This window comes from Ambystoma mexicanum, chromosome 6p, assembly GCF_040938575.1.
Source record: "Ambystoma mexicanum isolate Mex_15411 chromosome 6p, UKY_AmexF1_1, whole genome shotgun sequence".
Taxonomy (NCBI): Eukaryota; Metazoa; Chordata; class Amphibia; order Caudata; family Ambystomatidae; genus Ambystoma; species Ambystoma mexicanum.
In genome coordinates, this window is record NC_090935.1 from 1,267,901,145 (window position 1) to 1,267,929,040 (window position 27,896).

The 27,896-nt window shown below is 47.6% G+C and overlaps 1 protein-coding gene across 5 annotated transcripts in view; it reads left to right on the top strand.

The window, feature by feature from the left end:
• KDM4C (lysine demethylase 4C) overlaps positions 1-27,896 on the top strand; it is a 3,084,728-nt gene that overhangs the window by 2,502,268 nt on the left and 554,564 nt on the right. For all 5 annotated transcript variants that reach the window (XM_069625930.1, XM_069625928.1, XM_069625929.1 and 2 more), the window contains one exon: positions 2,002-2,110. In XM_069625930.1, the coding sequence (XP_069482031.1) occupies positions 2,002-2,110 (109 nt within the window). The remainder of the gene's footprint in view (positions 1-2,001; positions 2,111-27,896) is intronic.

Consider the following 27,896-nt stretch of genomic DNA (forward strand, 5'->3'; position numbering starts at 1 on the left):
AAAGGGAGGTGGATCTGAGGTAATGGGACGTAGATGGTGCTGTTTATGCTGGGGCGACGTCACGTCCGGAGTTGAGTAGACTGAGCATCCGAGAAGATAGTCGTCAAGCTAAGCTAAGTACCCTGGGAAAGGTTTCTGAGAACAGCTTGCGCTGGGGAATATCTATGGAGATGAAGACTCTGTGGGAGGAGAATCCATAGAATGAGCATTACCGGTAAGTCATTTTTCCATCTGAAGCGAAGCCTCAAAATGCATATCAATCCCCTTTTCGAACTCCATGCCATCCTGCCTATTCCCTGCACCCAGTCGACTCTGGCCGACAAGCCACACCACAAAACCAACAACATACAAATATATAAAAAGCGATCAGGTGAATGGTTTCATATAATTTATAAAGTCTAGCTATATTAAGTATGATTCCATTCTCTAGCGGTCTGTATGATGTATATGATCTGCCCGCCAACATTTTGTTCGCGGGCAGACTGCCCACAGTAAAACTGCTCAGGCTCCCATTTTGACTGTTCTTTGAGGGCCCGAGCAATTTTTGTCCCCTGCCACCACTGTTAAGGATTAGGGGGACACCCTTGAGACTGCAGATAACTGAACATGAGGAGCGGGGGACAACCCCGCAACCCCTGCTCCTCATATTAAGGTAAGTAGGTCAAAAGGGAAAAAAGGGACACCTATAATTAGGTCGAAAAGACCTAACGAACAAAAGTAAACAATCAAATTGGGTAATTCCGTCTTTACAGACGCAGGGACAGAACCTTTTTTAAATGAGTGATCTAGACACAATTTGACTGTTTATAGGATATATTGTTTTCAATATTTCGCCTGGGTTTCAATCACAATAACCTTTAGGAAAACAATCTTAATTCAACGTGTAAACATTCCTCTTGACTTCACACCTATTGTGTTGTCAATGCTTTCCATCAAGCTAGTGATTTTTGACAATTGTTGAGTGAGAAATGGTGTTCTGTATGTATCTGGAGAACTGCGGTTGCAACTAAATTGCTGATTCATGGAATTTTTGCGCCGAAAAACGGGGATTTGTGCGCCATTCTGCCTGCAAATCCCTGTTTAACAAATGGGGATTTTCGGGCAGAATGGCACGCAAATCCCTGTTCTTTCGGCACACAATTTCCATGAATCAGCCCCTAAATGTTTATGTCTAGCTAGTAGCTTGCAAATTGTATTTTTTTAGCTCTACTGTCATCTGTAATTTGTAGCTCAGGAACTACAGCTTCTCTTTTATTTTCATAATTTTCTTGATCTTGTTTCTGGAGCCATCTCCTTATAGTTCACCCCATATTCTGCTGCTTGAATGCATTACTATTCCCTTCTGCTTTAAATGTACTCTTTGTAAACTATGCGCTAAAGGAACTATGTGACTGTGTTTACAAGCAGTTAATGTGTTGCAGTAAGTCATAGGTTAATTGCTCTCAAATTCCTTTGCCCTGACAGCCTCTGTTTTCGCAATTGCCCTTACGATTTCAGAATCCCTCCTATTCTGTATTATACAGTCCCCAATCAGGCCACAAGGCTATCCATTCATCTTGGTGACTTCAAGGGCGTTGGTTCCCTCTCAGCCATTGCTGCTGATCGCCAGGTTGTTGACCTCAAATTCTTTCTTTAGCCATTCTGTACCTAGACTGTCATATCTGTCCAAAACAAGGGCTGTCTACATTTAAAATGTTACATCTTGTGCCTCAACACTTCATGCTGCGTATGGTAAGTGTTTTTCGAGTTAAGGCACCAAGCACAGGAATTCAGTCTCTACCTCTTTGCTATATCACGTTTGTGCTATTGTACTACTACACATGAATTACATGCCTTTGCCTTGCTTGTGATGTTCTGCTAAGTGCTATCTGTCGGTGTCCTTTGCATTCCAAAACAATGTGCATACCTTGTCTACTAACAATACAATTTAACGTGAACCATAGTTGTGAGCAAAGCTTTTAAGTAAATCCTTTCTATTAAAGTAACCCATTTCCATTTTAGGTGGGCACATGTAATGTGTGCAGTTACACATCCAGAAGTCCGATTTCATAACTTGGCAGAACGGTCCTTAATAGACACCAGCAGAATAGATTGTGAAAGATTTAAATTGGTGAGTACATATTTAATGTGATTGCTTTTTTCACCGGGCATCTACCAGTAGCCTTCCATTGTACAACTTGGTCCTATGACATAACAGCAGTACTTAAACGTATAGTTTGTAGTTTTGTAGAGAACGGTGAAGGGCACTTCAGTCTGTGCAACCTGCACAGTGTCCAGTGGCAGCTAAAGATTTTTGTAAAACGGAGTATACAAATATGTTCCTGAGCTGGCTTCAGCAGCTTAGTAAGTGAGCCTGCGCCATTTATGGTGGCTCAGGTGATTTATTTTGTTCTTCCCTTTTAAGAATTTGTTTTTAATCGTTTAATTGGTTGAAATGATGCTCTCAACTACCCATATTTCGTAAAACGCCATACAATTTGCAATTGATCTGTAGAAGAACAAAGGAAAAATGCCAATAGATGCCAGGTCCCCAACGGTGCACAAGACGAGTTTGGATGTGTCCAAACTGAACATGTTGCCTGTCAAAACAGTATATGCCAGCATTGCCTTGTAAAAGAAATGTCTGTGTTGAAGTGCCCAACAATATATACTAGGATTGCTATGTAAAACGCATTTTAGTTGGTGCTAGTGCCCCACAATATAGCGTTCAGTAAAAACATGTTTATGATGGCTGTGTCCTTTCCATGCCAGCATGCATTGGTTACAGTGCTTTTTCATGTGGATTGTGCCAGTCCATGCCGGTATCGCTACTGTGAAATGCCTTTTCATGCTGGCCATGTCCAGTTTAGATCAGCATTGCACTGTAAAAAAATGTCTTACTGCCGGTGTTCAATATATGCCAGGATTCAGTAAAACATATTCATGTTGCCAGTGCTCTGAGTTGTCCTGGGCAAAGTTGCAGGGGGGGAGGTGAGAGCAAGTTTCCCCTGCTAAACACCCACACACATGCCACACTTACACGCACAACTGACACATACAGAAGAACTCTCTCCCACTCTTCTTGAATGGGTCTACCTCACGCATGTTTAAGGATGAGTCCCCTGCAGTGGGCAATGATTGGCCAGTGGAACCAGATTTCTGCCCAACTGATGGAGATGGTAAATATTTGGGCATTTCTCTTCAGAAAATTGAAATGGTGAGGCATGGAGAGTAACCTCTGGATTGGAGAAAGATTTAGATATCAGTTGCTGTAATTGACTTTGGTCGCAGCTGCATCACTCCATGGATGGGCTTCCCATCCAGCGGCTTGAACTGCCAATAGTGTGTGGTCATTTTAGGATAAAATACTTCAGATCAGGTTGTTTGCACTCAGTTAGTTCAAACTCCCCTTTTTAAGGGAGCCTACCATATTTAATGGCAAAACCGTCACTGCATTTAGGCATTGCCTAAACAAGACATGGGGTGTCAGACCATTTGGTTCTTTGTGGAAGTGCTGAGATATGGTTTTGGGCTCTGTAGCGCAATGTAGGAGTCTAAATTAGAATACATGCCACAGAAGCCGTAAGAAGCTCCTTTGTGGTGGGAATTGACTCTTAACCAGGAGTTACTCATTAGGACCCACGAGCTGTGAAAGTCTTGTGAACGAGATCAGGACTGGTAATGTTTAATGGAGGTCTTAAAAAAATATGTACACACAAGTAAGTGCAAAGGCTGAGCAATTATGCTTTTGTTTAGCGAGTTAACATTGAGAGACGCACACATCAGAATGGCCAATCTGGAGTGCCTGAAAGATGGTGAAACTTGCTTTTCCCCCCCAACTTGAGCCTGCATCCAAAAATTCACACACAATATAGCCCTCTTTCTATTGCTAGGTTGCTGTCTTTCACTTACTCTTATGTCCCTTCCCCTTTCCTCCATACTGCATGGGCGTCCCTTCCAAGGGACGGGAGACGGAACCTTTTTCACAAGAAAAACCTTCTTCCCCTTTAAATTTAGAGGCACGCAGGGGTGTGGCCCAGGAAGCATGCGCTGCCCTGACTATGCCCTCCGGCGCCACGCTCCAGTCCCCTTTTCTGTGTCGACGGGAATGGGCCAAATACACCAGCGCTTCTGGGTTTGGCTTCGGCCATGTAATTCCATGCACTGATGCGTCTTCTGGTTTTTTTGTCTTTTTTATCATACAGGTACTCGGCGTCAGGCTCCTCCCCGGCACATGTCGACTTCCACAGGGTTCAACAGGTGTCCATCCTGTGACGGGCTCTTCCCAACTTCAGACCCTCACGCCCTCTGCCTATGTTGCCTTGGCCCAGACCACGGTTGGCAAGCTTGTACTGCGTGCAACAAGCTTGCCAGGTGGAGGGAGCTTTTCCAGAAATCGCCTCCAGAGGACATGAAGGACTTTGTCAAACATCGATCCAGGCCCAAGGTAAAGCCTTTGTTCTCCATCGCACCCCGCAAGGGAGACTCCTTCCCAAGGACTCGCCCCAGCGTGGGAGGGACCTCCCAGGTTCTACTACCAGCATGTGCAGAGGCCTCCCCGGCTACCGGCCTGTGGGTCGAGGGATCCTCGGATCCTCCCGATGACAGTGTTGAGGGACCAGAAGGTTCTTGTACTGGGTCCTCACCCGAGGGGTTAAGCCCTTGTACCGGCAATATGTCCAAGGGGCATGCCCTAGTACCGGCAATATGTTCAAGGGGGCGCCTAAACGCGGCTCTACCGGCCCCCGGGCGTTACGCCTACCAGGCCCCGGCCTGAGGAGCAGTGCAGGCCTCATGATCCACACTCAAGAGTCCTGGAGGAGGATGTAGACGTGAGCCCGCTGAGCTCCTGGTGCCGCCAAAACATCCTGATAAATCCTGGGGGAATCTGACTTGCAGCACCCTTGCAAAACTACGAAAAGTTGGCGGAAAGACAGCACAACGCATCGCAGATACTCCGAAACCAAAACGGAGATCGAAAGCGGAGATAGCTGCGGCGGAAGGTGAGAGAGCGCGGCTGCCGCCGAACACGATCCAAGATGGCCGACGGCGACTTGGAATAACTCACCAATCACTTCCAGAAAGAAGAACAGCGGCCCACGGGAGGTGCAAACACCTAACGGGAAGGCCGCAACCCCGCCTGGAGACGTGAGGACGCTGGCACTGAGCGGGCGGCCCGCGGCGCAGCGGCCCACTAAAGCGCGGTCTTCCCCTCCCCCCTGACGACTCTCCTCACAAGACCGCCCGCGTCGTCCCCGTCCCCAGGCGTGCCGACCAGCCGCAGGCGCTCCGCTCCGCGTTGAGCGCCTGCCACTCCAGAGCAACAGGCAGCGGCGGAAAGGACGGAGAAGCGCGTAACGAGGCACGTGAAACGGTAAGGAGAGGGGCGGGCGGGAGGCGGTGGTTGCGAGCAGTCCCTTCCCGCTCCCGGCTTTCCCGCTTGCCCGCTCCCAGCAAATCCCTGTGACACTGCTCGCCTGTGATCCCCCTGAGGGGACGTGCCCCCCGATCATCGCGGTGCACGGGGAACCACTGCTGGGTCTCTCCTACGCGCCATCAAAGGACCGACATTTCGCCTGAGAAGGACATTTAAAGCGCCATAAACACACGGCAGCGCTTGGGAGGGCAGGACAAACATTGCCCCCATGGTGCAGGTGAAACTGGCAAAACATTCAATAGCCCTCGCTTCTAAGGAGGGAAACCACGCAGTACGCAGCATTAAGACCCTCGCTGGGAGTGTGGCAAAACACAGAGGTAATCTCACACAGCAATAAAGTTTTGGGAAACCATCCAGATACACGGAAACAAGCTGAAAGGGACTAGCATTACTCTGTTGGGCATAAGCACGTTACTCCTGCATACAGGGAGGCGCGGGAAACCCGGAGTGTAAGTGGACGATCCCACGGAGGGGAGAGAAAGGTGGGGGACAGGGAAGGAGAACCACCCCACCCCCCGCCCCTCAATAACTTAAGTGTGCCGAAAACACCCCGAATGCAAATAGCCCATTTCCTCGACCAACAACCCAGGAGTCAAATCCATGTCCTGGCTCACGTACAACACGTTTAGAATCAGGAAGCCCCTGAAAGTGGAAGACGGATCCTTACCGAGTGCCGGAGCAGTGATAGAAGAGGAAATGGGTAAAGACAAGGGCAGAAGAGGCATGACACAAAGTAAAATGGAGCAATACGCGGTGCCCACACTGGCCATGGAGCCGACACAGGAGAAAACGGCATCTACTGAAGATGAGGAACCCGAACCCTCTCTCAAAGACATTATAAATGCCATAGCTAATTCCAGAACCGCTATGGAGATTAAAATGGATGGCATCAGCACAGAAGTGTCCCTCCTACGCCATGATTTGCAGAAACTCACGTCTCGCACGGGAGAGGCGGAAACCCGCATATCCAACACGGAAGATGGCCTCCGAAACATGAGTCAACAGATGACCAGAGTACTGCAACGTGTTAAAACTCTAGAAGAACGAGTGGAAGAGGGGGAGGGACGCTCTAGGCGAAATAATATACGGATCCTGGGACTACCTGAGAAAAGTGAAGGCCCCTCCATGGAACTATTCCTTGAACAACTGCTCATGGATCTATATGCCCCAAAGAAGTTTTCAAAACTCTTCTCTATTGAACGTGCACATCGACATCAACAGGCAGACCAACGCCTGGGGCCCCACCCCGCACAGTGATTGCCAAAATCCTAAATTACAGGGACCGAGACACAGTACTGCAAATGGCTAGATCCAAAGGTTCCATGACCTATAACGGTGCTAAAATTGCCTTCTTCCCGGACTTCACCAGGGAAGTGCAAAGAGCACGCCAATCCTTTGACCAGCTCAAGAAAAGGCTACAGATCCAAAACGTCAAATATGGCCTCCTGTTCCCGGCACAGCTGAAAATTTACCATAATGGCACAACAGTGCACTTTAATGATCCAAAAGATGCGTGGAACTGGGCAGAAAATAACCTGGAGGGAGATTGGGGCCCTACAAATAGAAGGGAACGTGAACGGAATAGACCGCGCCCGGACAGACTCCCGAATGCACAGCTACTGCAAGACCAGGATGAACTACCGCCAAGAGAAGCCGACTGAGGCGGGCAGGCACATGATGACACTAACATAACCTCCGACATCTGCAATGGACTTTAAGTTGAGATGCCCGTTGGCAACGCACCGTCAGACTTCCCCCGCAGAATAAAGAAATGGCGGCTCAATTGGGCCCCCCCCTGACAAAGGTGATAGGACTAGCGTCAAGTAACAGCGAGAGAAACACAAACAAGTTATACCAAATGTATTGACTAATTGTTCAGTCTGAGCAGACCCTAGTCAAGCTCGGCCTAATGTTCGGGCGACAGGTACTTCAAGTTGGGGTGGAGTATGGGGAGGGGGCAGGGGAGTTTGTTTTCATGACAGAGTTTGTTTGTCTAGTTTACTGTTTTAGGATCAATGCGCGCTATGGGCTGGGGGTCTGGCTCCCGTGGGGCGGACAGGGGTCACCATCCGGGGACACACACAGCATTACCCGGCATGCCCAATTCCCGACCACCATGACAGAACACGCCATTGAAAGCAAGACCAAGTCCATTAAGATAATGACTTGGAATGTGAACGGGCTGGGCAGCAGTATCAAGAGGCGCCTTGCACTACAATATCTGAACCGATATGTGCCCGATGTGGCCTTTCTAACCGAAACGCACCTGGCGGGTACGAACTGTAACCTCTTTAAGCGAACCAATTACCGCATTGCGTTACACTCAGGTTTCTCCATGGGAGCCAGGGGAGTACTGATCCTGGTACACAAGCGACTACCATTGAATCTCCTATCTGTCACACAGGATATGGGAGGTAGATTCGTTTACATAACCGCGACTCTGGGAGCGGTCCATATCCATGCTAGCCGTATACGCACCACCAACCTTACTCACCGCATTACTTAACGATATAACGCCTATGTTAGCGGCAGATTCCTCGAACTCGGTAGTGGTGGGGGGAGATTTTAACGAAGTCATAAACCTGGAACTTGACCGTACGCATATCCGTTCGAGAAATCCAGCTGCGCATACCAAATTGGCCACATTCGTCGACGCAATAGGCCTGAAAGATGTGTGGAGACACTTACACCCCGGCACAAGAGAATACTCGTTTCTCTCCGGAGCACACGCCTCACTATCCAGGCTTGATTATTTTTTTCTCCCGACTTCCGAATTACATCTAGCAACTGATGCACACCTCCTACCCAGAGGTATATCGGACCATTCAACCGCTCATGTTAGAGCTTAATACCCACAGACCGGTCCCCCCACCCACATGGAGGTTAAATAATTATTATCTGGGCTTCCCCGATTTAGTGGAGCATGTTAAAAATGTGACAGAATCATACTTTGAATTGAACACAATCTCTGTGGATAGCCTTGTAACACTGTGGGAGGCTTATAAACAAGTACTGAGGGGGGAACTCATATCCCAGATCGCAGCCCATAAGAGGAAACAGGTCGCAGCGATCCGGGCGGCCGTAGCGCGAGTGCAAGAGGCAGAGGTAGCTCATCTATCCCAGGACCTCCCAGAATCTCATTGCGAGTTACAATTAGCACAAAAACAGTTCCAAAACGTCGCCCTGAACAATGCCAAACAGGCACACGCAGCGATGCGTGCCAGAGTATACGAAACCGGGGACAAGGCAGGCAAAATGTTGGCATGGCTGGAGAAGCGAGACGAGGGGCTCCGACATGTTAGAGCAATTAGATCACAGGGGAATACACTAATAACAGCGGACCGCGACATAGCGGAAGGGTTCGCAGCCTATTATAAGGAACTTTATGGAGCGCCAACCTCCCCTATTGACACCACGGCCATCTCGGGAATCACCCTTCCCTCCTTGACGCCTGAACAAAGAGCCCTGCTAGAAACTAACATAACAGAGGATGAACTGTCTGCAGCCATAGCAGACCTCCAACCCGGGAAAACCCCAGGACCCAACGGCTTTCCCGTTGAGGTGTGGAAGAAAATAGGCACAAGCTTAATCACACCACACTTACTGAAAATGTATGAAACCTCCCGCAGCAAAGGGACCCTCCCACAGGACCTGAGACAGGCCACCATAGTGGTCATACCCAAGGCAGACAAACCCCCAGATTGCTGCAGCTCGTATAGACCTATTTCCCTCATCAACACTGAAACCAAAATCCTAGCGAAAACATTAGCCAATAGACTCCAGCAAGTCATACCCTCCTTGATCCACCCGGATCAGTGTGGTTTTATGCCGCAAAGATCCACGCGGATGAATATACATCGATTATTCACGGCAATGGAAAATGCGACCACTATCCAAGGCCCTCTAGCCCTGTTGGCAGTGGACTTCGAGAAGGCCTTTGATTCTATTAGGTGGGATGCGATCTGGGAAATAATGCATAGAATGGGATTTGGGCCCCAATTTATGAGTTGGGTTAAATTACTGTATAAATCTGTTAGCCGTCACAAAATTGAATGGTCACGTATCAGACCCCTTTGAATTTGGCACAGGGACCAGGCAAGGATGCCCACTGTCAGCCATGATATTCGCAATAGCAATCGAACCGCTCGCAATACTGTTAAGAACTAACGAAACATGGAAGGGATTCCGATGGTCTGAAGCCTGGGAGGACAAAGTGTCCCTATATGCAGACGACGTACTGGTATACTTACAAGACCCGGTTAGATCCTGCCCCATAGTGACTGATTTACTCCAGAAATACGTCTCTTTCAGCAGCCTGAGAGTAAACTGGGCCAAATCTACTCTGTTCCCGCTTAGACAAGAGGAAGAATCGATCCCGCCCCAATGTCCCTACCAGGTAGAAAGGGAACAATTCAAATATCTAGGTATATTAATAACAAATAATCTGACTGATTATGTTCCCAGAAATTTGTACCCAGTCATGACAAGATTTGCAGAGGACACCCGTCACTGGTCATCCCTTCCTCTGACATTACTGGGTAGAGCTGCACTCTTTAAAATGATGGCCTTGCCCCGACTCCTGTACATATTACAGAACGCCCCCTTATACATTCCTTCAAACATATTCAGGAAAATAGATCAGACACTTCGTAAACTGCTATGGAATGACGGCCACCCACGTGTAGCTCTCGCCACACTCCAAAGATCCATATGGGAGGGCGGAATAGGACTACCCCGAATGCAAACGTATTATTGGGCCAGTCAATTGAAGGTGAATGACCAACTACACGGCGACACTGGTGCACCACATAACAGATCTTTAGAACTCGACACTCCGGGAAACCAATTATGCAATATCTCTACAAGAAAAGAGACCGCTCGGCCACTCCCAACATGCGAGCATAGATAACACAATCTGGATAGATGAACATAAATTTGTGGGATGGGGCGACAAACTATCGCAGGCGCAACCTCCGTGGAATAACAGGAACCTTCCCGGTGTATACACGCTCCCCAGATGGCCGAATTGGTCTCGGCATGGATCACTCACACTGGGAGACGTTGTGAAGGATAACACTATGGCTCCTTTTGCGGAGTTGGCTCTCTGATTTGGACTTCCCCAAACTGAACACTGCCACTATGCCCAACTACAACACGCATTACAGAACATTCTCCCCGAAGTGATCTCTCTGCCAGACTTTACCCCCATTGAAAGAAACTTATTCCCGGAACAAATCACCCATAGAGTGACATCGGTTCTGTACAGTGCCATAAGTTCCTTTGGCACACCAGATCTGCTGTCGCTGCGGACCAAATGGGAGTCGGATGTGGGGGCCATACTACCGGAGGAATGGGTCATAGCATTGATGTTCCCTAGGGAGATAGCAATATCATCGAGGCTTAGACTGATCCAGTTAAAGATACTACATAGAGTATACTATCCTAGGGTAGCCCTACAAAGATGGGGAAGGATAAATGACCTGAACTGCCTGCGATGCAAAACAGAAGAAGGCACCTTCTTCCACATCCTGTGGGATTGCACACACATCCAACCACTTTGGGAGGCATGTTGTATGGAACTCTCCAGAGTTATGGGAAAAACAATTCCCAGAAACCCTAAGCTATTACTGTTGGGGATAGATGATGAAATTGACCTATCTAGATATGAAAAATTGCTTTTGTTCACCACTACTGCACTTTTGAAAAGGAACATTGCTCAGAAATGGGGCTCGGACCAAACACCGAGCTATGAACAATGGAGGACAGATGTGGATATTTGTGTCGCAATGGAATATAGGGTATACTCAGCCAGAGGATGCCCGGCTAAAGCCCCGAAAGTGTGGCAGAAATGGGAAGAAGCCCAATGAGGGCTAACACAGGAAAATTGGCCACTGGCATATGTCGAAAAGTGCCCCCCTGATGCCCACGGTGCCCGCAGGATAAAGCAGCTGGGTGTTGCTCCCGGGTTCGGATAAAAAATTGACCCAATTTGCAACATTATGTGTACATCAATTGGAGACAGCCAGTAACCCATACCAGCAGTGTGCATGTATTGATTGTTTATCTGTTTATTTGTCTTAAAACACCAATAAAATATGTTATAAAAAAAAAAAGAGTCCTGGAGGAGGCTGGGCCCAGTGACCCGAGCAACATGACACAGGCATGTGGAGGGCAGCTCTACAAGATGGCCGCCATGCCAGATATCACCCGTCTGACACCGCACCAGGATCGGGAATTCGGCAAAGAACGAGTGTCAAGGTGGGACTGGTGTCAACCAGGTACGTGGCCTATAGCCTATCCTTCATTTGCGCAGGGCAGGTTCCTCCTACGTCCATATGGGCAGGGGATGCAGTGCCTCCAGCAGCCATCTGATACTCTGTCTGTATCCCCTACCTCCCCTCCAGCCTGTGAGGACAGGTTCTTTGAGAGGTTCCTTGGACTCATGAAGTCCCCCCAGATGGGTGTGATCCTCAGGGATGCCATCAGGGAGGTGCTCCCGCCAACGTTTCCACCCTTTGCCACCTGCTCGGGCCACCCAATTGATTTAGGCGGTTCCGCACCAGCCTCCGCCACAGCCTCTGATTCCGGGCCCAGTACCCCAGCCTCCGGCTCCCGCTACTCCTCCACCGGTGCAGGATCCTCCTGACCCGCTGGTGGACACAGACGAGGAGGAGGACCCCGACACACCATCGTCAGCCAACGCCTTCCATGAACGTCTTGCAGGGTTGGCTGAGTACCTGGGCCTGCCTGAACCCGAGGTCGAGCACCCACCAGAGGGGGTCCTCGCAGAAGTCCTCAAGCGACGCCCCTCTGCTAAAACAGGAATTCCACTGCAGATTGATGTAGTCGCCCTGGCCAAGAAGGGTAGGCTCAAGCCCCACTCTGTCCAGCCGGTCAATTGATGCCTGGACACCAAGTACAGGCCGATGAAGGGGGATACACCATTGCTATCGGCCCACTCTCAGCCACACTCCTCGGTTATCGCTGCAGCATCACTATACTCCAAGCCTCAGTCATCCTCAGCCTCCTCCTCTGCAGCGCTCCTAGGCAAGGAGGAGATGATCTTGGTGGCGTACGGCAAGAAGATGTATTCCAACACGTTCTTGCATCTTCGTCAGACCAACGCTGATGCCATGCTGGCAGCCGGTACCAGAGGTTGTGGTGGGAAATTGCTGTTTTCCTCTCAGAGGTTCCTATGCAGAGCCAATCACGTTTCAAGGCAGGACTGGCTGAGGCCAAGCTGGTGGCGCAGGACATCATGGAGTCCCCCGTGGCCCACATTGACACCTCTGGCCAGGCCATCTCCATCGCCACGGACATGAGAAGAACAGCCTGGCTCTGTGCAACTAAATTCAACCCGGACGTCCAGGAACGCATATTAGACCTGCCATTCAAAAGGGTGGACCTCTTCCACTCCACCACGGACGAGGAGCTGGACAAAAAGAAAAACAGCTCACAAACGGCCAAGTCTTTATCCATCCTCACAAAGACCACACCCAAATCGTACACCCACAGCAGCGCTCCGACAAGCGGCATACATACAGAGGGTTCCGCTTCTTCCAAGAACGGAGGTTCAGGCAGCTGGAACGCTCGCCGAATGCACATCGGCACAAACATCAAAAAGGGGGGGGAGTAAGGGCTTTTTCCAGTCCTTCTCCTCCGCAACAACCTCTGAGGGAAAGAAAGCATGACACGCCCCTCTGGGTCCATGTGTCTCCAGTGGGGGGCAGGCTTGCTCTCCATGCACATTTCTGGCGCCAGAATTTCGCAGACCCCTGGATCCTCTCCGTAGTTTCCACGGGGTACTGCCTACCCAACCCAGCCTCTCCTCCCTCCTCCCCTCCACTCCCTCAAGTTTTGACAGAAACTCTTCAGGCGGAGAACCGATCGCTCGTAGAGAGTCAGGCCGTGGAGGAAGTCCCAGCGAGGTTTGGGCTTTTACTCCAGGATTTTCACCATTCAGAAGAAGAACCAGGCAGGCCTGAGAGTTGACCTTTACAGCCTCTACCTCTACAAAAATTCAAGATGGTTACGCCAGCTTTTATAGCGGAGACATTGTGCAGGGGAGACAGGATGTGCTCCCTGGATCTGACGGACATGTACCTACACGTCCCGATATGGCAGCCCCATCGTTCTTTCCTACGGTTCAGGATCATGGGCTACCATTTCCAATACAGGGTCCTTCCTTTTTGGCACAACTCAGCCCCTGGGGTCTTTACAAGACTCATGAATACAGTGGCTGCCCACCTCAGTGCTCAAGGCCTCCAGATCTACCCATACCTCGACAACTTGCTCGTCAGGGTTACATCACCGGAAGCAGTTCACCACACTTCCCAGGCTCTTATGGACACACTTCATGATCTGGGCTTTTCTCTCAATCTCAAGAAGTCGCCGCTGCAACCCACGCAGACTCTGACATTCTTGGGTCTCATCTGGGAGACATGCTCCAAGAAGGTGTTTCCTTCGTAGGACAAGATCACAGCCATCAAGAGGGCCACTACCCACTTCCTCAACAGAGAAGTGACCTCGGCCTGATGGTACCAGCACCTCCTGGGTCTCTTGGCAGCGGTCCTATTAGCCGTCCCCCACACAAGACTCAGGATGAGGAGGATACAGGTGCACTTGGCTGCATCATGGAACCAGGAGTGAGGCTCTCAATCTGAGAGGGTCAATGTTCCTTTGTCTCTCCACCCAGACCTCACATGATGGTCCAGGGACTGCAACCTACGGACGGGCAAGCCCTTCTGGCCTCCCACCCCGCAGATCACCATCACCACGGACTCCTCTCTCAAGGGATGGGGTGTCACCCTGGAGGATCTCTTGGTCCACGGCACCTGGAACCGACAGGAGCAGGAGTACCACATCAATTGGTTGGAGCTGAAAGGCATCTGGCTAGCGCTCAGGGCATTCCTCCCACTTATCAAGGGCAAAGTTGTCCTCATCCAGATGGACAACTCTACCAGCATGTACGATGTCAACAAGCAGGGAGGCACCAGGTCCTCTCCTCTGTGCAGACTGGCAATCAGCATGTGGGAGTGGGCCCTGGGAACCAACTTCTTCCTCTTGGCAGTCCACCTTCTGGGGGAATCCAACCTGGAGGCGGACCGGCTCAGTAGGTTGGGAGCGGACAGCTACGAGTGGCAGCTAAATTACCTTGTTACTCAGGAGATCTTCAGCAGATGTAGTCTCCCCCAGGTGGATCTCTTTGCCACCTGGCACAACAAGAAGTGCCCTCAGTTCACCTCCTGGCAGGGACAGGGCCCCAGCTGCCTGGGCGATGCATTTCGGATTCAGTGGAAAGGCATCACGGCTTGCGCCTTCCCGCCCACTCCGCTGATTTACCGAGTGATTTGCAAGATCAAGGAGTCTCGCCAGCTCAACATCATTCTATTAGCTCCATGGTGGCCAGCCAGGCCATGGTTCTCGGAGCTGCTCAGCCTCTTGGAGATGGCTCCGATTCACCTTCCGATGGGCCCAGCACATCTTCTTGCACAGCAGGGGGGCACTTACAGTGTGGTTCCTGAGCAGATAACGCTAAAGCACCTCAGCCTCTCCCAGGCTAATCTGGAGATCATACAGGGAGCAAGGAGAAAGACTACCAGGGCCCAGTATAAAAGTAAATGGACCAGGTTCTGCCACTGGGCAGACTCCAAGGACATCGACCCCCTGGCATGTACTCTGGACGACATACTCTCCCTCTCAGCGCACCTAGCCCACTCAGGCGTACAGGTGTACACCTGCGCACTTACCTTGCAGCCATCGGGGCTTAAAGGAATTCGGAGGAGGGAATATTCTCCACCTCCAATCCGTTTGTCAAGAAACATTTGACGGGACTTGCAAGGCTCTACCCGCCCATCAAGAGGCCACACCCCGTGTTGGACCAGAACATAGTCTTGGGCACCCTTGCGCACAAACCATTTGAACCAATGGCGTCCGCGGACATCAGGCGGGTCACCATTAAGACGGCTTTACTACTCGGCCTCACCTCGTCTCACAGAGTCAGCGAAACCAGGCGCTGGTCTCCTCAGAACCATATACTACCTTTCACAGGGACAAAGTAGTCTTGCGGACACACCCAGCATTTCTGCCTAAGGTGCCATCTGCTTTCCATTTAAGCGAGGAAATAGTGCTTCCTACATTTTTTGCCAATCCTAAAGATGAAGCTCAGAGAGTTCTGCACGTCCTAGCTGTCAGGCATGCCCTGAAATACTATCTTGACAGGACCAAGGGCTTCCGCAAGTCAGACACCCTATTCATCACTTTTGGCGGTGCAAGACCAGGCTATCAGGCCTCCAAGGCCTCCATATCCCACTGAATGGTCTCGGCCATCAAAGAAGCATATGAGGGGCAGCACAGACCTCTTCCGGCAAACATGCACGCCCACGCAGTCAGGGCCAAGGCAACGGCCATCGCTTTCCAGCTCCATGTTCCATGGCAGGTCATAAGTAGGGTGGCCACTTGGGTCTCTCCCTCGGCTTCCTGCAAGCATTACTGTTTGGATGCCGGCTCCAGATCTGATGCGGCTTTCAGAACCTGTTTGCTTAGGGAGGTTCTCCGCTCCACCCTGGGGCTACATTCAGTTGTAATCGCCGATGCAATATGGAGGAAGCGGGACGGGACGTAAGAGTAATTATAAGTTACTCACTGTGGTGACTAACGTACTTAGTCCCCTTTCCTCCATACGTCCCACCATCCTCCCCACTAATAAAGCTTGTGTCATTAGGCAATGTTAATCTATTGTCGACGCGTCTATGGGGACTGAGTTGTGGTGCCAGAGGGCGGAGTCAGGGCAGCGCATGCTCCCAGGGCAGCACCCCGCGCGCCTCTAAATTTAAAGGGGAAGAAGGTTTTTCTGGTGAAAAAGGTTCCGTCTCCCGTTACTTGGAAGGAACGTCCATGCAGTTAGGAGGAAAGTGGACTATTGTCTAATAGTACATTAGTCACGACGGTGAATAACTTATAATTTATTCCTGTTTGTTTATTCCACTCAGTATCTTGCCATGTTGTTTTACATTTCTTCAGAATAGAGTGAGAGTGCCACACCCCATACAAATAGATTGTTGCGATGAAAAATGAAAAGAACACATCAGTCAGAAATGAAGTTCAACATCTTTATATAGAAACACCAGGTTGGGTAGAATGCACTATCAAAGGGGCTAGACTAAGACTAAAACTGAAAGTATCAGAATGGATAATTTGATGTGCTGAAGGGACTAAACAAAAATGTATTGCCTTCGTACTTTCTTCAGGATTATCTTCTTGAGGAACATACTCGATGACTAAAGCTGTCGGGGTGGATTAACTGAAAAACGATGAATTAAGGACCCCCCCCTGAAGACTGATCCTTCCTTGTTGGACTCCTTATGCTAACATAGTCTCAGGGACATAGTCCTCAGCACACATTTTTACTCAAAACTAATTTTCATGGATATAGCGCTCAGCTCATTTCTTCACCATCACCTACTTATCAGCAAGTATTTCCTCCAGCTGTCTCTTGACCATCTCCTTCCAGAAAGTATGCCCCCCCTTTCCTAGATAGTCTAACCTCTAGCTGTAGGTGGCTCTTTCTGGGCCAATTGCAATAGCTTAGATAGACTCAAAGTAAGTCTTTCCCCTTGCTTATGTTATTTTCAGACTGAAATATTCTCACCCACCATCCATGAGTTAGAGGCCCAGGCTAAAGTTATGAGTGCTTGACCAGCTCTTGGCTCTCCTTCTTGGTCTCTGGCTCTTGCCTGAGTCTTGCATTCAGCTCCCAGTTGGATTGTCACATTATCTTTTCCTTTTGTCCAGGTCTAAGTCAGTGTCTGAGAATATAGTCAGTAGGGTTACAGCTTTCCTTATTTCACTCTATTTGCTCTCTGTCAATGTCAGACATAGAGCCCTCAATATGTTTCAGCTTCCTCAACCCTCTCTGGGACTGACCTTTCCTTCTTGCCCTCTATCACCTCCTTCCTTCTTCGGGTCAGTGATCTGTGTTGCTGAACTCTCTGTCCCCTAGCTGTGGTTTTTTGCAGTACTTTTGATTTGTTAAGTAATCTAACAGGACTATTGATTGGGGTTCCTTGATTCTCCTTCTCACACTGCATGATTTGGTCTGTCTTTATTATTTGTTAGTGTTTCTCAGGTGTTTCGGCCTTTTTCCTTGTTTCTGTAGCTGATTGTACTCATATCTCATCCTTATGTGAATGAATTCGATTAAGGCTTTGTGAGCAGCAGACCACGGCTTAATATGGCTATTCACTATTTTGGGATAAGGCAGAAGTGCCTCACGGGCCGTGTTGCTCAGTGTATGCGCCTTTTGTTTTTCTACCTGCACTTTAGTCCTCATTTGGTGTGGATTGGTTTCTTTGATCTGTGAGCTGGTCTGAGAATGGCCGCAGGGACTTGCAGAAAGAGCTACGTTCAGTTACCAGTTGTCGTGATATGGAACTTGCTAACTAAAGTTCCAAGTGAGGTGGGAGGGTTCTAGAAGGGAGCAGGAGACATTTGTTGCAGAAACCGAGAGATGAGCTGGTGCGGGGCTCTACGCACGTATCAAAAATAAACTTCTGTATATCACTGAGGTTCTGCATTCATCTTCAAAATGGTAATGATGTGTGGGGGAATGGTACATAGAGCCCCGACTGGGGAAGGAGATGAGAGTTGTAAGGAACTCATGGTGGCAACAGTAAAGACAGACACAAGTGATCACAGTTCAAGGGTGCTTATTGAACAATGATTGCAGGGTTAAATCTAAGATGGGAGCAAGCCATAATATGTCAGGATGCGGTAGCTTGGGTCTCCCTTTCCCACGTTTTGAGCACAGGGTAAGGTGGGATCTTGGAGCACAGCACACACTCGAGCTTCCCGAGCACAAGTCAACAGTTCTGTTCCAGTTTATCAGGAGCCTCGATGGCCAAGTCTTGTTTCCCTTGAAAGTCTTTCACCTTCGAGGGCCTGATATTCAAATAACAAAACAAAAATTCCTTCAAAAGAATGAAAGTTTGTTTCTTGGTTTCACTTGGGTTGAGGGTTCTTCACCCCCAGGTCCCTCTCTTCCGAGCACAGACCCCTCATATTTTTCAACCTCCCTCCACCAGATTCATTATGGCTTTTCCTTCCTCCACAAATCTTAGTCTTTTTAAACAGTTCCAGTGGACATCCCTTGGCCGGGTTCCCTCTTGCCAACTTTACATTCACTTATACTTTCAATGTTCACAGGATTCTCTTCCCTTACTTCCGTTAAAGTTCTTGGGTCAAAAGCTTTCGACTGAACAGGGATTTTGCTTGACCTCCTGTATGACCCTTTGACCTATCTTGGTGGCTCTCCTACGACCTTGTGGTATCTCTAGTTTCACTCAGATGGGGATTGACCAGTGTTCCTCGGAGCAGCACCCACGTGGTACCGATCCCCTTTTGCAGCTGGTCTCCCCTTCACAATTGTACAGTTCTTTTACACTTCTTTCCCTTTGCCACTTTACAAAATTCATTCACCACAGCCTGGTTCTTATCGTTTTTCCCCTCGACTCACCGGCTGTGATGAATCGCTTGGCGTTTCTCTTTACTGGAGTCAAGGTGGGTACCACGGAAGCAGGAATCTCCCTTGTTCTGGCTTATTGGCATCAATACGCTCTGTGTAGTGTTGATCTGTTACAGCACACTTGGGCTATTGTCCTCAGTCTTAAGTTTCTTTCAGCAGAAGGTTTGCAGGATTTTGTCGAAAAGGGCAAGGTCGTGTCTCTCCTCTTCAGCCTCTCGATGTTTACTGCCTTTCTCCTTTTCTTGAACTGCCAGGTCTGGATAGTTGTCTCGTCATGCGGTCTGCCTTGCTTGTACTGTGCTCTCTTGCTACACCTTTTATCCCTGTGGGGAAGGGAAAGGGCCGTCCGGTGTGCGTAATTCTTGTCAGTTGCCTGACTTTGCCTGACCCTTGTATTGGGACATGTCAGGTAAACGGCTTTGGTGTTAATCCGTTGTGCGAAAGTGCTTTTGTTAGGAAAGGGGGGGGGGAGTGTTTTCGAATGTCGTACATGCTAGGTTGGGGAAGAGGCATTGAAGGAAGGGGGATAGTGCATTTCACCCGTCAGTGTCCCACTCCCCGAGGACCCCCCATCCAGGTGATCCTCCATCACTGGTCCACCCCCAGGATTTGGAGCCAATAGCGATGGCTGTGTCCTGGCCACCTGGACGACACATAACCGGGGACTAGCTAGGGAGACGCCTTCAGGTTTCTCACAGAGTCCATCGGTGTAGAGCAGATCTGGAGGAGTTGCAGCAATGCCAAGAATCGGAGGCTGACCCGACAACCGGTAGGCGCTGTCTATTGAAGAACAAGAAGGCCACAGTGTGTAGGCGGCGTAGGAATTAGGAAAGGAACTGTATGAGATATGCGCAACGTAGCAAACGGCGTGCGCCAGCTGCCAGGCACCAATGAAGAAACCTGCGCAAGCGGCCAATCACGAGGCAGTGTCACAATTCGCTAGGCAGCACAATCAGACTGTAGAGGGTGCAGCCAGTTATGGGCACAAGCTTACGCGTTGTACGGCCGCTATGAACGTGCATGACTTACACAAACTCCTTTAAGGAGGAAAGATGCAGTCAAGGTGGTTTTTCCCTTGTGAACTTGATACTTTAATGTTAGTTTGCATACTGGAGGAAGGAAAGGAAGGGCAGGCAGCTAATTCAGCATGAGCTATACAAGGTATAAGGAGAGAGACATCCAGTTCAAGTGAAATCATCAGGTGGATTTTTGTGAAGTATTTATTGAAAATAATGGGCTGGAGGATGGCGAGTACAGGAATAACACCACTGGCCAGATTTCTGAAGAATTCAGGTGAAGCCATGACAGAGTGGGAAGAATGGATGGATTTATTCAGATTTTATCTGTTGGCCATCGGAGGTGACACATTTTCTGATGGAAAAAAATATGCTACACTAATGAACTGTTTGGGCAAAGAGGCAGTTAGGATAATAAAACATGTACCGCATCCCATTCAGCTGAGGCACAGTATGGGGGATGGCACATCCAGATGAGACATCTACAATCAGGCTATGAGGAAAATGGAGGAGCAGTACAGTCACCGAACAAATATTGTGTTGGACAGATACAAGTTCAAATGGCAGCCGAAAGTGTGGATGCCTACATCGTGGATCTGAGAAAACTAATAGCGTCTTGTCGTTTTTCTGATTTAGAAGACGAGTATATTAGAGATCAACTGGTTTTATACACTTCAGATTCAAATGTGCAAGATAAGTTGTGGCAAGCCAAGAATCCCATGTTTGGAGAGGCTTTGGAGATGGCAAGAAGAATAAAACTGAGCAAAAAGTGTACTCAAATTGTAGAAACAAATGCAAACAATAGTAAGGAACTTAAAGTGATACAACGAGCAGCGGAAGAAAGGATGAAGTGTAACGGAAAAGACCATTTTGCAAAGACTTTTCATGCATACGTGACAGGGAAGAAAGAAGCAGGACCGGTAAGGCCCCACATATCAATGCAGTGAATGGGTAGGAAGGAAGAGACTTTTCCAAGGTGGTAGTACCGATTTGAGCAATCAACACAATGATGGTTGAGGACAAAGAAGAAGAGGAAGGACCATACAGTCTACCTTTTGCAAAAATTGCAGTAGACTGCAGTCAAGTTGGGATGCTAGTGGATTCAGGGTCACCTGTTGATGCCCCGTGACGAGTATGAGTTAAAGCTGCAGAAGTGGTGGGAGAGTTGAAAAAGAATATTGACCCTGCCGCATATGGAGGGTGTGACGATTAGAGGGAATTTGTCCCTTCTCTTCAAGGGAGAATGCACCATGTGAGGCTGCTCTGCAACACCCTCCCTAGGGGTCGAGGCAAGTGGGACCTCACTGGGAAAGATTCTCCCTTTGGGGACTAGGACTCCCATTCCCATGAAGAACTCCCCGGTGGTATCCAAGTGATGGCTTGTTTGGACTTGTATAATAAATCAGAATATTATCAGTTTCCTGAAGATATGTGAAAATAACAACCAGAAAATGGCGCTGTCTCTTTAAATATACGTATCCAATGGCCTGTGCCAAGGAGACTGAAAAGAGATGAGATGCCAAACAACCAGTGAGAAAGTGCAAAAAGCTGACAGAGGACGGAAAGCTGAGAGAGAGCGAGAGACCAAGAGACCCAAAGGAAGCTCTGCAGAAGGAGGCAGGGCTGTTGCGGAGCCCACGTAAGCTTGAGCAGCTCTGTCGCCAAAGCGGGAAATGCTGGATTACTGGATGGTGAGTGCGGAGGAACCCCGAGGAAGGAGGAGCAGAGAGTTTGTCGGTGGCGTGACCCCATAGCAATCGTGGTCGACAGCCTGCCCCCTACGACGACACTGAAACCATCAGCGAGAGGAACCACATCCCGATCACAGTCAAGGCACTAGTGATATCCCGAAAGCAAGAACGAAACATAAATGTGAGAAATGCTGCAGAGAGTAAGCCACAGGTTCCTGAAGAACGCTAAACAGTGTCCAACGTCCTACAGGTTCCAGTGACATTGCCCCTGAACACAGAAGGTAATACAGGGAATGGGAAAACCATGGAAACAAGAGAGACTCCTTTATAAGCTAATTGAAACCATCTCAGTACTAATGCTAAAAGAGGTGTGATGAACCAGAACTGTCTTAATGAGATCAAAAGAATTACGATAACCACTAAGTGGTAAAGTAATAGAGTTGGACATTTGCTACCCTGGGAAAAAGGAAAAGTTAATGCATATATTGAGGATAAGAAGAAGTTTATAACCGAGAACGATACTTGGGGAGTGCAGACCTGTGAGCTCAAAAAGTGAAACAGCAGTCTGGGAAGAGGTGAAGTATAATGGGAAATTGTGACATCAAGATATGAGAGAGAACAGTATACCAGAAGGCCTTGAGCCTTACAGGAGAGAGATAAAGAACCTGTAAACAACTAACATAATCGGTACGAAAGAGGACAGGGAGACGACAAGTCCTTTAAAAGAACTTCAGAACTTAATCCAGAGGATAGTGAAAGACTATTTGATTGCTCTATTGAACAGAATAAGAAAGCCAAGGAAACCCTGTGATAAAACACAGTAACCAGGAGACGTGAGTCATTCTCTTGGCCTTGGTTAGTTATTCTAGTGGTAGGATCAGATAAGTTATATTTGGATAGCAGACGGACTTGTTTTGGACATTTTCAGTAACACCATTGCCTCTACTCCTCACAGGATGCATAACCACATCAATGGGGGCTAATACTAAGACACTGATTATTGTTTATGGGGTGCACTTTGCATCTGCTTGACATGGGTCTGCCGTCTTAGCTTATTTTATTACATTTTTTACTTTTCCATTAGATATCAGAGACCCTCATTGACTCGCACAGGGGCATTCTTCACTGCGGGATTCATTCCTGCCACAACTCAATAGGCGCAGTGTCAACCTCTCACTCATCGCTGTCCCTCTCAGAGAGAGTAGACCATTGGAGTAACCTAGTTTCCTCATATTTAGGGTAATTGTCTAGTGGTGCACTATTGGCCTCTTAAATGACAGTGTACTGGCATGACACTAAAGCACATGTACATGTATTTACAGGGTCTACGAAGATGCTCTAACAAGTGCGACTCGCTCGATTTACAATTTTGATGGCCGAAACGTGCCACATAAAGGATTCCTACAAAGTTTTCAGGATGTCCCCACAGATCACCTTGATGCTACTAACACGTTGGCAGACCCTAATCTAGAAAAATGAACTCTAGAAATAGAACAATAACATACTCAAGACATCCATAGGGATGCAAATGATGTAAATAAAAAACAAAAAATAAAAAACAATTGGCAAATACATGCAGAACATTGAAACATTGGATGGTATATCATATTTGCCTATGGTTTTTCCCATTTTCTAACAAAAACAGGGAAGTATGTTCAGAATTCGATATGAACACAAGGATTAGAAAAATGTGTGTATAAATTTGGATATTAGTTGAAATTGAACCACTGAAAAATAAGGAAACAAGTTCCTTTGAATTTTTGTGTACCACAGGATAAGTGGTTCCTCTGTCTTTTTATGTTTGATTATTTCTTTCTTATTTTCTATCTTCGCACTAAAGGAACACTAACCAAGGCCAAACACACCCTGTGGGCGCTCTATCGTCATGCAACACTGCAACCGTACCCAAGGTACTGTGCCTTGGGTGACTTTTGAATGAATATGTTAATTTAATGTTGTATGTTGTTACACATAATAATTTTTGTGGATCATAAAAATAAACAGTTTCGATTTGTATGGATTGCTTGAACTAGTATTTGTTGATACATTATTTGTCTTTTTAGGCTGTCATGCCAGGTACGTTGAGCGGGATATCGGGTACAGATACCCAAATTCATGGAATCAAAATGATAAAAATGCAAATTAATAATGCCCAATAGTGGAATTTTATTTTGTGCATGAATACTTTACCCCAGCACCATTGATAGAAGGGGGTTAACCTTACTTTACTAACTTAATGGGAAATTGGGACATCAAAATAGCAGAGAGGAGTACAGTATACCAGAGGGCCTCAAGCCCTACAAGAGAGAGATAACGAGCCTGTAGAGAACTAAAACAATCTTTACAAAAGAGGACAGGGAGATGACCAGTCCTCTAAAAGAACTTCGGAACTTAATCCAGAGGATAGCGAAAGACTGTCTATTCTTGGTCTATTGAGCAGAACAAGAAAGCCATTAAAACCCTGTGATAAAACACAGTAACTACGAGAAGGGAGAAGTGTGTCATTCTCCTGGTCTTGGTTAGTTATAGTAGTGGTAGGGTCAGAAAAGTTAAATGTGGACAGCGGACGTACTTGTTTTGGACATTTACAATGACTGAAGAGTACCTTAGTTAGTAAAATAATTAGGGAGCACACCTTATTAATAGGGAAAGATATGCCTTATTTTATTTTAAACAAATAACACAGTAGAAATGTCTTTACAGTGTCCGCGTCCATCTTCGGATTCTCCACAAGGGGATGCACATTTTAGGTTATGTGTAGTGCAATATAGAAGTGGGAGATCGCAATACCAAATGAGAAGTGAATGTTACTTAGAAGGAAGATAGGTTGCGGGGTTGGAGACACCAAGGGCATCTCAAAATGGAACTTAAACAGGGATAAAATGAGCACACACAGGTGATTTTGCCCAAATGTTCACGGTGTGGGTATGGTCAGAAAATAATGAAGGAATATCTGGAGGTTTTAATGGATGCTGTTGGTAGTATGTTGGGAGGTTTTAATCACATAATTAAGTTAAATTGGGTGTCTGTTCCTGTTGTGCATAAAGTCAGGCATGTTCCTCCGAGTGTGAAGGGTGACTGAGAGCTGGAATTAGCGAGACTGTCCAATGAAGTAATAATCAGACCCATAGAGGCAAGTGAATGGTTGTTGCCCATTATTGTGACACAAAAGTCTGATGGAAAAATATGTGTGTGTTAAAAAGAGAGATATATGCTTGAATGGGAGAAAGACCTGGGACGGGAAATAGGCATAGAGGATTTGGGGAAAATCTGGACTAGACTACATAAAAGTGTGCAGTGCATCACGAACAGGGAAGGGGCTATAAACTCTGCTACAGATATTACGTCATTCCAGATCAGTTAAACAAGGCCAACCCTGAAATTCCTGCGAACTGCTGGCGCGGGTACTCCGCTCGAGGTACTCTATTCCATATGGTCTGGTCTTGCCGGAAAGCAGGAGGATACTGGAGAGAGGTGATGGGCCACATTAAGGCAATCACTGGGCTATCCATCCCCGGGAACCTTTGAATAATGCTCTTGGGCGGAACGGGAGGAGGGGGCCTCCCACTCTCAGGTCTTATCCCTCGCCTGTGTACGCACCTCCTGCTGGTGGCAAAGATCGCAATGGTATGGCTTTGGAAAAATGCAGATGGCCCCTGGGCTGCACTATGGTGGTCCAAATGCTGGGAGATCGCTGTTGCTGAAAAGGTTACAGCAATTCTCTCAGGCTTCCTGACCAATACCCTAAATGTATGGGCACCATTTATGGACTATGCAGAAAGGTTTCCAGCTCTTACTAGAAGACCCCCACTAACGAGATGGCTTCAAGGTGTTGCAAACTATTAAATCAAAGAGCAGAGGAGGAGGGCCCAGAGCACATGGGGCATCCTAAGGCGGGGGGGAGGGTAACGGACAGACGCAGATAAATTGGAACATTATCATACCTACCGAAATAGCTCTAGCCGGTGTCGAATAATGTATTGTCATTATCTTTGAATACTGCATTGTTTATGTTGTGCATTCTCGCTAAAAATTCAATAAAATGTCTTATAAAAAAAATGTGTTTGTGTGGATTTGAGAGACGTGAACAAGGCTGGTGAGTGGAATGATATCCTCTCCCTAACATAAACAATATGTTGTCAACCATGGGCAAGGCGAGATGGTTTTCAACTATTGATATATCATCGGCATACCACCAAGTGCATTTTTATCCTGAATTGAGGACATCATGTCATTTATAGCACCAATGGGTGCATACCAAATTAAACATATACTGTTTGGTTTGGAATTAGCAAGTGCAATGATCCAGAGGGTCATGGAGAATTTATTTAACGGATGCGAAGGCATACATTGTTTCCAAGATGACATTCTGGTAGGATGAAAATGACATTGAATTGTTGGTACAGGTTCCAAAGACATTACGTAATGCAGGGTTACCGGTGAAGGCGAAATGTAAATTCAAGGTGTATTTGGGGCATCTTGTAACTGGTGAAGGGTTGAGGCACAAGCCACAGTTAGTGAAAGTGCTGTTAAGGTCATTTCTAAGACATGTGGCATTTTATCAAAAATTAGTTCCCAGTTTTTCAGTGAGGACAGCCGAATTGAGGGACGTTGTGAGAAAGGGAAAAGACTTTGAGTGGTCAGATTCAATGGGAGAAGTGTTATGTAGTATTAAAGAGGCTATTAACAGGGCTCCTACATTGTATAAATTTGAGATGGAGGCAAGCCATTTTTTTACAGTTGATGCAAGTCAAAAGCTCTTAGGTGCAGTATTGAGTCAACATAAGGGAAGGGAGGAAGTGCCCATTGCATTTGCTTTGAAGGCATTGAATGAATGTGAGAAGAAGTTTTCGATGATTGAGAAGCGTGCTTGTTGGGTAGCAAGATATTTTAGATCCTATGTGTGGGGCATACTGTTTGTGCTAAAAAGTGATCACAAACTGTTGGAGCACTTGTTTTCTACATGAGGATCAGGCTTGGCCACAACCTGTATAATGAAGTAGTTGGCATTACACACAAATTCAGTTTCAGTATGGAGCATGTGCAAGGGAGGGACAATGTGGTGGCAGACTGTCTGTCGAGATTGTTCCCTGATGGGTGTGCTGAGGAAGGAGAGCAAGAGACAATGGATACATGGGTAGCAAATATTTAGGAGTTGGTGGGCACCGCAGTATCAGAGGAAGAGTGGAAGGATACGATGGAGGTGTATGAAGAATTGCTTTGTGTAAAGGAGTACACGCAGAAGGGGTGGCCAGCAAAACCAGAGTGTGGAATGACTTATAATATGGTGGTTAGAGATGAGTTGGCGCCTTCTGAGTGGGCTTTGGCGAGGAAGGAAACATTAATTCCTCCTCAGATGGTTAGTGATACAATTGTATCCAATGTCCATCAGGGGCACTTAGGCCGCAGTTTGACAAAAAAAGACTTGGAGAACAGTATTGGTGGCCAGGGATGCATGACATGGTGGAGACAGTTGTTAAGAACTGTCAAGCATGTGCAGGGAATTACAAAACTGAAAAGGTTGATTGGGTACTATTGAAACCTGTGGGTGTGCCACTGGAAGTGTGGGAGAAAGTGAGGATCGATGTGATGGGTCCAATGGAGAATGAGAGAGAGGCGTGCCGATATTTTATTGTGTTGGGGATTTACACAGCGAGGTGGGTCGAGGTCAAGTTTGCCACTTCTGTGACCACCAGGGTTGTGATAGATTATCTACTGGAAGTAGGCACTTGAGAAGGTTTCCCCAAAATACACTGAGAGTGACAATGGGGTGCAATTCTCATCGGTTGAGATGGAAAGGTTTTGTGAAGCACAAGGAATGAATAATATGAGAACATCTTTGAATCGCCCACAAGGAAATGGATTGGTAGAAAAGGTCAATCAGATAATTAAAAAGAATTGGCAGTTGGAATTAGCGACTGTATTACTATGGGAGCGGGTGTTGTGGTAAATAATTGCTGCGTACAGGGACACTCCTCAAACGGCCACTGGGTACACACCTTTTTCTAAGTTGAGAAGGAAAGAGATGAAATCTGATTTTAACCTTCCATGGAGAGCAGGGTGAGGGGAAATTATTTTGGACGAGGATTCAATAATTGAGAGGGTATGCAACTATATATGAAAGAAGGTATGATGAAAACAGAGGTTGAGGGACAGGACAAGTGAGTGTTTGGTATTTGGTGAGAATTAGGAAACCTTTCTGGGTGAGGAAAGGGGAGTCCGTGCATTTTTCCCCCAAGGAAGGTGGTGCA